At 39.9% G+C, this 16,346-nt stretch overlaps 1 protein-coding gene across 6 annotated transcripts in view; it reads left to right on the forward strand.

Annotated features, from left to right (window-relative positions):
* The window catches only part of triob (trio Rho guanine nucleotide exchange factor b), a 103,473-nt gene that overhangs the window by 36,013 nt on the left and 51,114 nt on the right, over positions 1–16,346 (forward strand). For 5 of the 6 annotated variants that reach the window (XM_027287387.1, XM_027287385.1, XM_019271698.2 and 2 more), the window contains 7 exons: positions 2,653–2,727; positions 4,304–4,418; positions 6,635–6,827; positions 7,916–8,020; positions 8,199–8,669; positions 9,639–9,761; positions 16,040–16,231. In XM_027287387.1, the coding sequence (XP_027143188.1) occupies positions 2,673–2,727; positions 4,304–4,418; positions 6,635–6,827; positions 7,916–8,020; positions 8,199–8,669; positions 9,639–9,761; positions 16,040–16,231 (1,254 nt within the window). In that variant the 5' untranslated portion in view covers positions 2,653–2,672. Of the gene's footprint in view, positions 1–2,652; positions 2,728–4,303; positions 4,419–6,120; positions 6,208–6,634; positions 6,828–7,915; positions 8,021–8,198; positions 8,670–9,638; positions 9,762–16,039; positions 16,232–16,346 lie in introns of those variants that run through there. The other variant, XM_027287388.1, reaches the window with a different exon arrangement.

The raw sequence follows: 16,346 nt of genomic DNA on the forward strand, positions 1-16,346 counted from the left end.
TACATGATTCAGCACTCAGCAGTCTAGCCACTATCTAATTAACTCATTTCCATTCATAGTCAGAATGATTAAATGTTTATATTGTAACTGCCATTCATAGTCAGAATGATTAAATGTTTATATTGTAACTGTCAAAGCAGCACAGCGTTTAAATAAAATTGTTAGCTATTTCCCTCACAGTATTTGTCTCCTAAACTCTGTTTACTGTAACTGAACTTTTAAAAATTAATTCTCATATTTCCCCTAGATTGCATTCTTATCCAGTTTTGTTGTATTTTGTCTATCAACGGGAATATAAGCACTGTATCTAACTGGGTTGTGAATTTAAGTTCAAATTAAATTAGACCTTTTTTGTCTGTAATATATAAAATTCTATGCATTTAATTAGTAGAATAGACAAGGTGCGTTAAGTTTGATGTCACTATTATGATATGATTTGAGCACCATGGTAACAGTTAAAGTTGATTCTAAGTTGATTTAGAGTGTGAGATGTATTTATTTTGAGTTGGGTTTAAAATAATGTGTGAAAAGTATTAATCAAGCTAAAACATGTAGGCTATTAATCAAGGTGTGAAGAACTTTACTACACTCACGTAGTGTGTGATAATTGTTACAACACTTTTTGATGATTGTTATGGTACTTATTAAAACACTTTTAAAGTATTTTGAAAGTTAAAAAAAATGCAGTAGAGAGAAACTATAATCTAATGGTGTAACAAAAAAGACTAAAGGTAGAACAAACTCTAATAGTGTAAATCCTTGGAGTAGAGCTCAAAAGAAAAAGAGTACTCAGCTTACTGCTGCAAGAGTGTGTGTAAGGTCACAAGATGCAGGCCGAACACAGGTTGTGTAGGCCATAGCAAGGCTGACACCGACTGAGCAGTGGCATTAGTGTGATCCAAGGTCAAGTATGCTATCATACACTATTAAAGGAGGGGGGTCCCTGCATTTTCACTGGAACATTATGTAAGATTGGATGAAAGATGAAAAATGCGTGTCGACGTGGGCAGGGACCTATGTGATCTGTAAAAGGTGATGTTTCGTGAGGACAAATCAGTCTATCCATGGGAGACTCAGGCTTTGTTTGTCTGTGAAGATAATAAAGCTTATCTGCAGCCAACTTTGATGAATCCTGTGTGCTTTTTGGAGATTCCTACAGTTTGACAGATTGGTGTTGAAGTTGGACTTGGTCTCTGACATGGATCAAGACTCCTTATCTGATCTGATACCTTGACAGCCAATCAAAACTTGCATAAAGCAGCAATGTCAGTGTTCTATCACATGGAGAGGAGACTTTTACACTGAGCCAGACAACAGCCAGCTACACAACTGCACCTCAGCTTTTCTCACTTTGAGAAAAGTACACTGCTAACATCAGTTTGCATGCTTGATACAGTAGCCAATTGGCTGCTCATGTGCAACACATTAAACAATATGTAATCGTACGTGCAAATCACTTGGGTCCAGTCAGATGTTGCTGTGGTTTTTACTCTTCAATGTCACTAATAACCTGCTGTCTGCCAATGAAATGTAGGGTACAACACAAGTTTGTGTACTTTGTCACTTGTTCACTGTGGTATACACCGGCCCTCTGGCCTCAGCCTGTCAGCTGCTGTCAATCAAACACAGACACACCCCTCCAGCTGTCTGAGATGGAAAGAAGCATTTCTCTTCTCTTCTCTTCTCTTCTCTTCTCTTCTCTTCTCTTCTCTTCTCTTTCTCTCTCTTCTTTTCTATTCTCTTCTCTTTCTCTCTTCTTTTCTATTCTCTTCTCTTCTCTTTCTCTCTCTTGTGCATGTGTGTAAATGTGAGAGAGATGACTCACAGCTAAAATGAGGGCTATCTGATGACGTCATCAGCTAACTGCCTCTGCAGAGACACTGCCTCTCACCCCTCACCCCAACTCCTCACTCTCATACACTCGTTTATTCAATGGCCAAGTCTGTCGATATCATGGCTGATGTATATTTTTATGAACTGCTGTATCGTAGCTTTCAGTTATAGATTATCGTGTTGCATTGCGCAAGCTTGTTCATTGTGGCTGTGATAGAGTATTTGTAATGTTAACCAAATCCGAATGTATCTGAATAAAAGCCCTTGACCAGCTATCATCGCATATGTTACACCATGAAAATTAAGAAAAAAAAAAGTATGATGTTTGACTATTCCACACATACTTGCATTGTTCTGTTCAGTGGATTATATTTAAGAGTCTTCATGACTGGCTGATCTGACAAACCAAAGAGATAAGTCAGCTAGTGTGAGTGTGTGTGTGTTTCAGTGTGTGTGTGTGTGTGCGTATGTTGAATTGCTCCATCTTGCTTCCTGGTATTAACCGGTGTGCCATCTGTTGAGGAGGCGAGGCAAAAGAGTTGACATTTGAAGAACATATCACAACAGAGCAAGCGAGACCATGGTGGAAAGTATACCAGGGCAGCACAGACTTGTCATAGTTATAACCAGACCCATAAAGTCACGTCCATGCTTATACATATGCTTATGTTGCCTTTTATATAAGTATGTCAAAGAAAGTGGATATGAGACTGTGCCAAGTCATTTAAACCTGAAGCACTACAAGCAAACACTTGCCACATTGGGCAAAGCACTCTGCTGATCAACTGGCTGACCTCTCTGTTTTTCTCTGTGTTTCAGGGTTTCATCGCAATGAGGATATGAAGGCTATCGATGTGCTTCCCATCCTCAAGGAGAAAGTCGCCTTCCTCTCAGGTCAGATAGTTTTGATATAAGCCAATAATATGCACTGTTACACATATTGCACATATTACTATTGTAACTTTCATCTGAAATCAATGAATTATAATATCACAGTCTGCGTGGAGTGACTTGTTACTGATTAGACTACTTTTGCACATTTGTCATTCCAATTGGATTGTGTTTTGGGGAGTTTTGAGTACTTTGAAAATAAAATGTTTCGTTTAAAAATTCTCGAAATCTATTTCAGACAATTGGGAACTAAGTTAATGTTTTTGAACAAGCTGATATTGGCCTTGATGCTTGAGCTTAGATGAGCTTGTTAAAATTTAAATTTTATTGTGTTTGCATGCTGAGTGTTACAGAATTTTCTATCCCCAGGTTACACGGGGTCACACGTGGGCCTTAAGGTCCTTGGCTGTATTAAGTGTTTGGCTTTGTTTAAGAAAAGCAGGTGCCATCTTAACGTTGTGGTGACCAGGGTCAAAGGAACTGAATGTTGGCTTCCTAGACATAATAGAAAGCCGTTGACTTACCTTAACATAAACAGACAACAGTGGCTCCAGACTAGAATGGGCTGACGGTAACACTAACAGGGGTAAAAACATTCTCTTTGACTATTTCTGAGCGTATAGTATTTGTGGTGTTATCTGTTGGGGCTTAAAGTCCACCAGCATGAGGTGGAGGAATGTGAGACAGACTCAGGCACCTTTGATGTACTTTGAGAGTGTCTCTATTTCTCCTTGGCCAAGCTTCAATAAATATTACAGCTCCTGAACACTTTCTTCCCTCCTGACCTCACCATTGACCATTGACTTGGCAATTTCTCCACAACACTAAGGAACATTTATCAGAAGAGACAAATGCACGAGGTGAGGTGAAGACATGTCACATCAATTAGACAAGTCGAGAATTCAGTTTCGTTATTCTCAATTAAGTGTCAGCTAATCAGAAAGACCGAAAAGACATTTTTCCGTAAATGATACCTCTAGTTAATTTTGTACTTCAAAGTCATGCTCTTGACAGAAATTAGAGCAAAATCAACACAGTAACAAGGTTTTGTCCTGTGCTTGAAAGACAGATCGTTTCAAACTGTCACAACATGGCATATGGGTCCGTTTGTTCAATCGTGATGTTAACTGCATGGAACTGCAATAATTGTGAGTTTGAGAAAGTGTGTTAACTGCATGGAACTGCAATAATTGTGAGTTTGAGAAAGTGTTTCTCACTGTTTATTACTGCCGTCTGACAGACGCTATACTAGTCTTGTCATCTTGAAACTACTTTCAGACCTGACTCCTTAATTGGACTCAGTATAGTCATGACTAACTTCACAGATGGTTGGGTACACATACAAAAGATCTGCTTTCATCTCAAAGAACGACTGCACTTCTTGCACTCACTTTAGATCTTGTTGCGGTAGTTTTCTGTAGGTTATGTAGTCCTACCTGAACTGGTTAGGTCTTTTAAAATATCTGTTATGTATCTGTTGTGTTAGCTTTTCTTACAGCCATGCCACACTATAGGAGATATGTCTACAGGGGAAGAAGCTGTTTTTAATGATGTTTTCTTATTTGATTTCTACCCAAAGGTGGCAGAGACAGACGCGGAGGTCCCGTTCTCACCTTTCCAGCACGGAGCAACCATGACAGAATACGACCTGAAGACCTCCGCAGGCTCATAGCCTACCTGGCTACTATTCCTAGGTACACAACGTGCTTGCAAGTACCAATACAAAATGTTTTAGTGGAGGATTCTTATGTTTTTAAACTCCATGCACATGCACTGAGTTACCTATCCCTATTCATTATCCTGCTTTAATTTGAAACAGACTCGTCCTCTCAGTCTGTTATGCAGTCAAACTCACACACATCTCATCACTTTCTTTATGTCAGACTTTCCCACCTTGCATGGATTTAAAATGCTAAAGCATAACCTGAAGCTACAAAGGCCTGGGATGGTTTTGTTTTAGATTCCCTGTGAAGACTCGACCCCCCTTCCTCCTTTCTTCCCTCTCATTTCCTCCTAACTCTCTAGGAAAATCTACTACACCTTAATGTAGGTTACCACTCTTCTCTCTCTGACCCTGGTATTGATATTATCTAGTTAGGTCAGTTCTTAAACAAAAGGTCATGGGGATTGCTTTTCTTTCCTGTATAGCCGTTTTCACTGGTTTATCGTATAGACTAGAGTCTAAAAACTGCTACAGGAAGCTTGTAGGCACAGGATGTCTTTGTAGAGTTGCACTCACTCTGTAGTTCTGTGCAGCCTTGTTCAAGTGTAGAAGCACCTTTGCTTCACATTTAACACTTAGCTCCAAGCTGTTCTGTTTGGAGGCAGTTGTGATTAGCTTGGAGGGAAGCTTGCACTCCTCTGTTTTGTTGCTTTTGATCTCTGCGCTGTGCTTTCTAGTGCTCTGCAGCTCTCTGCAGCTCTCTTGTTTTAAGTCTTTTCACTGTAGAGTTTGGAGATTTGTCTTGAGGCGAGAGGTGGTCCAGATCAGTTGCTGCAGAAATTGGGTCCAGGTTTCTTTGGGGCTTCTTGAGGGCGTTCTTGGATGTCAGAGGCAAACTCCAAAATGCATATTTCAGTCAGCATTAGTCAGTATGATGCAAATGTTTGTATAGTGTATATAGTTTGCACATCTATATTAAAACCAAAGAACAAACTATTAATCAAATGATGACATCCTGGAACAAAATCTGTGGTGTATACACACTAAAAAAAGGAGGTCAGATCATGTCTACATGATGGAACTGAAGGGTTACAAGGGCTGTTCTGCTGTGTTGTGCTTTTGTCTTCTACTTTTATGTTACATCAGTTGGTATTTAGTTTGGAGTGCAGACAAAGCTAAATAAATCAGTTTTGTGTTAAAAATGTGACTTTATCTTGATCCTGCATTTTGTGCAAATGCTTTCCACTATCCGTTATCCAACACAAATAGAATATATTAAAACCATATTCAAAAATGTTGTTTTTGGTGCTTTTTGTAGCAGTAAAAGACAAGTAGTTTGCTTTAAATCAAGACACACTGGTTGCAGTTGGTATACAAAGACTTCAAAGGGCTCCAAAAGGCTAAACTCTGCTTGGTTAAGAGGTAAGACCAGAGAGGAGAAAAGATCTGTCAGGTGGCCAGCCATCTAGTTTGAGGCTCAGAAGTAATTCAGAAGGTAAGCTTCTTCTCCCCAGCTTGTATTCCCTTTCTCCTGTCTAAATATCTCTTCTGTCTTTCCCCCCCTTTTCTGTTACATCTGAACCCCCACCCCCCGCCCCTCTCTCCCTCTCCCTCTTTCTCTCTCTCTCTCCTCTCCCTCCTCTACACTCTGTTTTTCTCTACCCATTTGGCTGCCGATCTGTTTTCAGAGAGTGAGGTCAGAGTGAGTTAGAGCAGGAGGGCCTGCGTCTGTTTCTGTCTCCTAGCTAGACACATTCAGATTAAAGCCTTTAACACTGAGAAACAACCTTTTATGGACTTATACAGCAGCAGGACTCCTGGTAAGCACCAGTGGAAATTTCAACGCTCGAATGTTTTAACTATTTTTTTTCCTCCCCAGATGCTCTGGAGATTTGCATTGGCTCTTTTCACTTTAAATCTTTTTGGCATCTTTGCAGTTACAACAACTTTTTTACAAAATTTACAATGAGTCTCTCTTTTTTTGTTTTTTAGCTCTATAGTGTTTCTATTTCTGTTACTTGGACGGTAACAATAATGTGACTCAGTAGTTTGACATTGTTTCTTTTAGCTCATTCAGGTTTGTTCAGTCATATCTGACTGACTTTGTCTTTTTGTTATCACTCTTTTGTAGTCTCTCCTGATGTTTTGATGTTGGCTTAGTAAAATAATTTAAAAGTAATATATTTTCTCATGCGTTTATTTGCTCTTCATCACAGAAACTGACCTCTTTATTTATGTTTTACGCAGCGAGGAGGTGGCCAGACATGGCTTCACAGTCATTGTGGACATGCGTGGTTCTAAGTGGGACAGCATCAAACCTCTGTTGAAGATCCTTCAGGAGTCTTTTCCATCTTGTATCCACGTCGCTCTCATTATCAAGCCAGACAATTTCTGGCAGAAGCAGAGGACTAACTTCGGCAGCTCCAAGTTTGAATTTGAGGTGGGTGACACTCACACATACTTTACACACTTGTAATACACACAATTATTGTTTTAATAGTTTTGGCTTGGGTTTTGTTGTTGTGAATGTTAAACATGAAACATCAGTGTTATAGTCTCTTTTGAGTATACTGATTGTATCATGATTGTTTTCTACAAGAGGTGCAGATATTGTTGTTGCTCATTACATCAGTATATTTTAATAATAACAATACGCTGTAAGCTATTTAAGTTCTCGTTAGTTTAGCATAGCCATCGGTCTAATTTATCAGCTCTAATTGGACTGCTGCTTGGTGACAGTGGCACTGTTCTGTCCCGTGTGGGCATGTGGTGCTGGTATATTTAGTTCTGACCCAGTTACTATGGAAACAGGATATATAGGACATGGCGAAGCATTTCATCCCAACAGTGATGACTTGAGTTTGGACAAGCCATTTGTTTTTGTGTACTGTATGTGAGCAGGACATAATGATAAACAGGAGTTCACTGGTTTGACTCTCTGGCTGTAATGTAGTTGGGAAGTGATCAAGATGTGGCTTTTGAGTTTTTGTAACAGCAATACAAAATGTTTTTATGGCATAGGTTCAAACTTCCACATTCAACAACTCCTTTAAGTGTGCCTCAGCTTGCTTGCAGTTAAAAAAAAAGCTAAACCTGCAGTCTTTACACTGTAGAGTTCTCAGACAGACCTAAATTGTCAGATTTAGGGCTGGAGTTTGGGTTTTCAAAACACTTGCTCTTGTGAATATCGGCAGTTTCTGTTTTTACTTCCTAAGCGTTTATATTCATCTTATTAATCATAACATGAATGGTGCTTAAAATGTCTGGAATGTGTGTGTTTTTTTCATTGGTCACCCCACCTATCTAAACACTGTATGTGTGGAGCCACAGACTCTGCACATTCTTTTCATAAGCTAGGTTCAGGAGTGGATAATATTTTGACATGTTAACATTTGATTAGTTTTGAATATGAAGATGATGATGAGTGTGATGATAACTAAATTGAGGTGGTCTGTCTCCCTCTTTCACCTCATCTGTCTCCTTCCTACTTCTTTCTTCATTTGTTCCACATACACCCACCCACACCAGACGGTGATGGTCTCCTTAGAGGGTTTATCCAAGATTGTGGACCCATCCCAGCTAACAGCTGACTTCGAGGGCAGCTTAGACTACAACCATGATGACTGGATTGAGGTTTGAATACGCTCTCTTTTTGTTCCTAAGGTTTTTTGTGTTTAATTAAGAAAATAGCTCTGCTATTCACGCCAGGGCTTTATCAACAAGCCTTGTTTTTAAGCAATACTTAATTAACTGAAATTCAGCAGCATTTCTCGCTTGTAAAAATGCATTTCACTTTTATCTCTCATTTCAGGTGCGGCTTTCATTTGAGACATTTGCCAGCGATGCAGCGCGGGCACTGGCACGCCTCGAGGAGCTGCAGGACACCTTGTCCCAGCGCGATCTCCCCCGGGACCTGGAGGGGGCTCGGAGGCTCATGGAAGAACATGCAGCACTTAAGAAAAGAGCTACAAAGGCATCTGTGGAGGAGCTTGACGCACAGGGACGAAGGCTGCTACAAAGGCTACAGTCACAAACCGCAGGAGGTGGAAGTAGCAGTGAAAGCGGGTACGGGAACCGCTCTGGTGGAGCTAGTGGAGATTCAAACGACCATCATCACGGGATCCATACACATGCGGATGCACACAACCTAGTAGCTAAAGTGACAGGTTTGTTGGATAAACTGCATGGGACTCGCCAAAATCTGCAGCAGCTCTGGCACATGAGGAAGCTGAAGCTGGACCAGTGTTTCCAACTGCGCCTGTTTGAACAGGATGCAGAGAAGGTCAGAGTGCCATTCTATTCTGTTCCATTCTGTTCTCCATGATATATACATGATGATTGAAACCATGTAAAGAATAAGGTTAACTGGTTCTTTATTGGTGCTACTTTGTTAATAATTGCCAGTGTGCAGTTTATTTCTTGATACATACAGGTATTTTAGCCTGCACATGAGCTAATGTAATGCGTGAGCATGCATGCATGCCAGTCTTAGCTGGGTATTTGAAAACATTACATTAATCTAGACATTTAAGTCCTCAGATCAACCTTCATCCCCATGTAGGCCAGATTAGCGAGGCTGTGAGTGTATGTGTAGTGGTAAAAGCTTTACAGATGAGCTGCATCAGTGGACGGGAACTACTGGCCAGTGTTGACAGGAGGTTAATATATAATATCCTGTTATTTTAAAAGCTTTTTGGTCATATAAAGTTCTACTTTATATCATGTCATATCATATCATCATATCATGTTCTCTCTGGGCTGTGTAGTTGTGTGCATGGAAATAGAGAGGAAATGAATGTGCGTGACTGTGTGGCTGTGTGTCGTCAGTGTTTCAGGAGAGTGTGATGTTGCGTGTCTGGAAGTGGGAATTGTAGCTATTTGAACTGTGCAGAGCTGGAGGCAAATGCAGAGGCCTGCTATGGAAAGAACTGTAATTAAACACCTTTTCCATACACCAAACAGAACACACCGCCACCTAAATGAAAGGTTAAGAGCAGTGGACACTACACACACACAAAGCTTGTACTTTTGTTCCTACTTATTACAGAGGAACTCAAAGATGACTTGCCTGTAGACGTGCGTGTAGACGATGAGTGATGAAAGGTTTTGGTTAATTATAAATGCCAAACAACAGGCGCGCTCTTATTCTCACTGCTGTCGTTGTGAGTAAATGGAAAGATGGAAAGACCCGTTTCATTTGTAGTTCATTCTCTGAAACTAACCGCGCTTTCTCCCCCTCCTCCCTGTGTAGATGTTCGACTGGATCATGCACAACAAGGGCCTTTTTCTCACCAGTTACACAGAGATCGGAGGGAACCACCAGCATGCGGTTGAGCTGCAGACCCAGCACAACCACTTTGCTATGAACTGTATGGTAAGACGTTGTGTTTGTCTCTGTTGTGCACATGCACAGATACACACTAACACATGGGCGATGCAGTCACAAACTATTACCATCACTGTCATTCACAGTAACAAGCTAAGGCCTCCCACCTCTGGACAAACCCATATACATACAAACATGCACCTCTTCTTTTTCACAGCCTTTATGCCGAACCGTCCTCTCCCTTGGGCTGTGACTCGCTGATATTTTTATGCCCTACCAATTTCTCTCTCACATTATTCAGCTGTTTTCCACTGTGCCTCAACTCTGTCATGTCTTGTCATGGTGCTGTTGCCATAATTGACCCATATTGCCTCCTTGCCCCTCCCATTGCTGTGTGCTGCCCTCTGCTGCCCTAGTCCACAACCCTCCCTGCCCTGCTTTACCTCACTGTAGTCTGTGGAGCTCTGCTGCTGACTAAGTGTAGCTGAGGACATTATACTGTATTGACGCTGCAGTCTTACAATGCTCTCCTGTGCTAGTTCCTTTAACCCCATCGTGGTCCCACTGACTAAAAAAACAAAAACATAGTCAATCCCTGCCTCTTGGTTCCTGTTTTGCATTTTGTTTTTTATTACAATTCACAAGTGACAGTCCATTTACAGTCTTATTGCATTGTAATGCTGTGTGATACCTATCTGGCAGACGTGACTAACAATTTAAACTAACCCTGTACCAATTCTATATCCTTCAAGGATGTACAGATTGGTCTTGACAGCAAATTTGTTTCTTGCTCCACACACCATAGAAACACAGTCAGAGCTTAATGTGTGTCTGTAAATGTCTTTGCTTTACAGCCTTACCAACATAATCAAAATGTGTTTTGGGAGTGTCTCAAAATTATGGAGCAGGTCACATTTGCTTGGAGTGAAATTTCCTACAAGAAACAAAACAAAAAAAAGAAATGGCTCTTATTTGGACAAAAACAACACAACCCTTACACAGGAAAATGTGTTAAATCACAGATTTTTCACTTCCAAAGTCATACTCTAACTATTGTTAATGTGTGACAAATGTGTAGCCAAGGGAGAGTGTGGCCTAAATCCTCCCACTCACAGTGTCACAAATCACTGGTGTTAGGAACCATGTGCAATGAGTGTTGTCAACATAAGGGCCCAGGGGCAGCTTCAGTGACTGCCCAAAGTCAGTTGTGTCAACACTCCCAGTTGAGATGAACCAACAACCCCTGAGACAACAGTAGTAGAAAAGACAGATGGAACTGCAGTATAAACCCACACATATATTCACAGTATAGTGTATTCACAGACACGGACACACAGAGTTGGGTACGCTCAAAGTGACCACCGCCCCCTCCACCCATTCTTCCACAGGAAGCAGCGTTTCCTCTTCCTGTTGCCTGTATGGCTCAATGGAAATACAGGGTGTCTGAGTGCATGTGTGTGTGTGTGTGTGTTGACGTGTGTTCATGTAGCGATACTGTCTGCGTCCTCCTTTTTCTGGGTGTGTTTCTCATATGTATAAATATTTATGGGAGAATAAAAACAAGGTGAAACAACACCTATACACATGTTTGCCAGTTTCCACTGATGTGTAAACACTGGCATTCATGTCTTTCCATGAAGAAATTCATGGAAATTGAGCTTCAGATTTAAACTGAAATTTATATGGGCATGAGGTTTAAGGTTTAAACCAAATGTTAATGTTGACTGTTTGAAATTATGTAAGTGATAATATCATGTACAATTCAATAGATATTAGTTACTGCCATGCCTCCTATAGGGGGCATTTGGGAATGAATATAAATATATATTACTTAGTTATTTTCCATTAAACATTGGACTCATAGACATTATTTCATAGTGAAACTTTAATTAGAACAGCTTGAAACTTATTAGTTCATACATCCACACATTATTAACAATATAAACAGGAACAGAACATAGAATAGCTTAAATGTGTGTGTGATTTTGTTAAATGGAGTTCAGAGACAGTAGTTTTGAGGAATTGTTTCTATACTGGCTATAATCTTGGCTTAAGTGTTAAAATACATTAAATTGTAGGTAACTACCACCTTATTCCACAATTGTTTGTGTTTTTTTTTTTTTTTTTACAATATCACAACATCAGGTTATGTGTTGAACTGTCCAAACCCACAGCCAGTTTAGTATGGTTCATTTTCTCTAACACCCCATTAGAAGAGACAAGTCAATAGTTTGAGCTTGGAAAACATTCTCACACACTATCATTTATTTATTTATTAGTTAATATATACATTCTTTTATGGCAGACATATCACATCTGTACAAGAGATACAGTACCACAGAAAGACCTTGAAAATAATAATAAGAAAGAAAGAAATAATAATCAATTATAATGGTTATTATGGCCATGATATATTGTCTGATATATTCCTAATCATTTCTGATTTTCAGGTTCAGAGAGGTTCTGTATTAGTCAAGACACAATGACTGGCATTTTTGCACTTACAAGTGCATTGACAGGAGCGAGTGACGTCTTGTGTGTCTTTTCCCGAGAAACTGTGATCCAGATGGAATGAATCCCTTTTCATGTGTTCCTGTGTGCACAAATCGAGTTGGATTTTATATACATACATTATCTATAACGGCTTATCCAGTTCATCGCAGGGCACATACAGTAGAGACAAACAACCATTCACACTTACATTAACACCTACGGACAATTTAGAGACGCCAATTAACTAGGGATTTACCCAAACCTCTTTTTTCACCTCCGATACCGATATCTGAGGTTTAGTATCAGCCGATACCGATGCCAGTGCCCACAAGAGGGCTACAGCGCCACCCGCTGTAAAAATGAACGAAATTAACTAAATGACTAAGAAAAAGATTTGTTCAATTTACTGTCTGAGAGTAAGAGATCCAAGTCAGTAAAAAGACTTGAACTTCCCAACACTAGGGCTTCCACACAGTGTGTTGCATCACTCACAGCGTACAGCATAGAATTAGACTGAATAGATCAGCCGATATGGATCGCCCCATTGTCACAGATTTTCTTCAATATTAATACCGATATCAATATCGGATCATGCATCCCTACAATTAACCTATTGAGTGCATGTTTTTGGACTGAGGAAGCCGGAGTACCCGGAGAGAACCCAGGCAGAAACAGGGAGAACATGCAAACTCCACACACTCCACTGCACCACCGGTGCCGCCCAAGTTGGATTTTATTTTCTGAAATATGTGTGCACAGGTTCAGCACATACAAACAAATCAGCAAATGTATTCCTCACCTCAAGCACTTCATGGCGTTGTATGAACAGGTCCTCCTCAGTTGAACAATTTTCTCTGTGATAAACTTTGAATATCGATCTCTCGCATTGTCTCAGTTGGCCTGTAAAAATAAAGAACAGTTTACTTTTACAAAACATTTTTTACTTTTATAAACATTTGATCATGGATTTGTGTTGTTGTTGTGATGTTTGTGGCCACTCACATATTTCATTTTGCCGGCAAATGGTTTTCTCATATAGCCTCGTATCTGTTATAAAAGAGATGGACATGTTTCTTAATTTAGTCTCTAACAAAGGCAAAGTTGAATGCATTTGCATACACAATTCACAACACTAGCACGAAGGAGATCATTCACATAAGTACCAACTAATAGTCCAACTTTTGGTCAGTCTTCTTGTTTTTAAAAAAATAACAAATAATCAGAAATAATAATCTAGAGTAAAACAACACAACAAAAACACTGTAAAAATCTCCCTATTGTCAAACAAATAATTGAAAAGTCTATGTCTGAAATTTCAAGGGTCTAATGATCAAGAATGGGAGTTTTAGGGTTCAGTGTCAAAGGGCTACACATTACAAGAGTCGTACACTTTTTTCCCACATTTTGTCACATTTTCTTTTGCTTTGGTGGAAGAATCTGCTGAATCTTTAAGATTGTGATTGCATAAATTCAGACTCACAGAAGTAGCCCAGGCAGGTCAACCCTCCAAGTAACAGAGCACACAGCAACAACAGACACAATGTAGTATTCCTAAAGAAAACTAATCAGATGATAATATATCATTGTAAGTAACCATTATTATATGCCAGTTTATTTATTATTTCACTTTGAGTGTGTGCCTTACCTAATCGTTGTGGTTGTTTTTTTCCTGGTGCTCTGTTTGCATTCTCTGGAGGATGTCTGATAGTAATGTATCTGTTCGGCAGAGTTTGGATGGGGAGCTGTGCAGTATTTGGGTTTGGGATGTTTTGCCTTGATCTCCCAGTTGCAGCTTTTCTCAACTCTTTTTTCCTCTGTCCACTTGAATCAGGGCCAGTATCATTCTGTGTCCTGTCAGCATCCATTGTCATATATAAATTATCAGCACCGTATATTGCTTCAGGCTCCTCCATTGTGAAATTGTCCCAGTCTGTATGTGACTGCGTTATATATGCATAAAGTACTTTGCTGTTGATACTAATGACTTGGCAGGAAGTACATTTTTTTAGTGGGAGGGACTTCATGAGACTGCTGCTTATCAACCTGTATGTAGTTCATCTTGCATACATTACCATAATTACATTTCAAGATGAGACCCAATCAGAGGGGAAACTGACCAGTTTCAGATACAAGGCCAGTTTTTGGCAATAATGCTAGATAAATGGAAGGTTTAGCTATATTCTGTAATGGCTGAAGTCCCTAGTATGTACTAACATACTAGATCAGTCTATTTATCACTATGTCACTGCTTTACAAGGACAACAACTTGCCTCACAACCAATGCAAAGTGCAGATTTGAATAAATGCCACAGTTCATTAATAGACGTCTTATCTCACAGATCAATTTCACAGCACTCATTACCTGTTCACTGGAACTATTTCTAATCTCTATGAAATATCTCATGCAAACAACCTGAAGGAAAATCATCTTCATGCCTTCAGGTTTGTTCCCATTTTTATTTGACCTAACATATTGGCATGCTAAAAGTATCACTGTTGTGAATGTTTTGTTACAGCTAAAGATGGTATACAGAGTGTTATGTTCTATAAATAATTGTAACATCTGCCATTACAGAATATAGCTAAACATTCTATTTATCTGGCATCATTGCCAAGAAACTGGTCTTGTATCTGTCAAGACATTTAACAGTGAATTAGGAATACCTTCTCCATATCTCTGCTCCACCCCTCCCCCTTTCTGTCCATCAGTTTTGGATTAAGACTTTACTACCCAGTGTGCACTCCAACCTTTGTTATTCAATCTAATTCATAATGTCCTCCAGATGTCTCGAAGGCCTTCAGGCTTATTGGCCGTGACTGTTTTCTACTTGAGGCCTTCTGTGCATATGTCTTTTCTAACTTTTCTCACAGTTTTTTTGTGGGTTTTTTTTTTTTTTTTTTTTGGTGCTATAACAACACACATAAGAGCTGGAATAGCTTAGAGATCATTTTCCTGTTATACTTCATTTGTGCATTTCAGATGCATAATAGGATTACTGTAGCTCCACTGTGCACTGCTGTTCTTGCGTTTACCACAACTTACCTACTGTGGTGCATTTGAGAGCTGCTGGACCTTAAATTTCTCATGTGAGCCATATTTTTTTTGAACACACCACTGCCTCTGTTATCTCATGAGTCAACATAAGACTTAATCTAGTGCTTTTAGTTTCCTGGTGTCAAGATTATCCTGGATTTTGGACACTGGGGGAGGGGGCTATTCAATACTATTCCTAATTTCAGAAAAGGACACCACCACAGTCTGCAAATTTGATGAGGAAATGAATGACCGTGTGTCTGGCTAAAACCACTGTCCTAGACCCTGCTTCTGTTTGAATGCTGTAGCTGGAATTTGGTTCATCTTTCCTCCTCGTTGTGATTGAAACAAGCAAACTAAGAGCCATAATAGGCTCCAGGAGCAGTAATTGAATAGAATAATAACAGGGTGTTAACACAGTTGTTAATTAGCGTTTGCTGCTCCGTGCCTATCTACACAAAACAGCTTGGAGCCCATATATTAAAAAAGACTGAAAGATTAAGAGGCAAATGGGTTTCTCTTCATTATTCACATGAGGCTTGCCTCCCAAGGCAATGACTTTTTTAATATCCACAAGGTTGTGTCTGTGTGCGTATGTGTGAAAGGGAGGAGTAGCTTATGACCAATGTGCATGTATTGACCTTTAATCCCTTTAATTCTACTCACTGTGAAATATAATAGCCACAATTACCTTAACATACACAAACACACTTTGATTCCTTTGAAGAAATAAACCAATACATTTAGGTATGTATTTTAATCTGTGCTGTCGTGCTTCTCTGTCTCTCCTTAAACTCAGAATGTCTATGTGAACATCAATCGGATCATGTCAGTAGGGAACCGGCTCCTGGAGTCAGGCCACTACGCCTCCCAGCAGATCCAGCAGATTTCAGGACAGCTGGAGCAGGAGTGGAAAGCTTTCGCTGCAGCACTGGACGAACGCAGCACCCTGCTAGAGATGTCTGCCAGTTTCCACCAGAAAGCAGACCAGGTACAGACACACAAGACTGACAGACACACAGAAAATCCAGCACAGATCTGATGAAGTGACTGCCACTCGAAAGCTGAGGCAACACTTACACGTGCAAGCAAATTTTCTTCAATTA

The sequence above is a fragment of the Larimichthys crocea genome, chromosome XIII (genome assembly GCF_000972845.2).
Source record: "Larimichthys crocea isolate SSNF chromosome XIII, L_crocea_2.0, whole genome shotgun sequence".
In the NCBI taxonomy this organism is placed as follows: Eukaryota; Metazoa; Chordata; class Actinopteri; family Sciaenidae; genus Larimichthys; species Larimichthys crocea.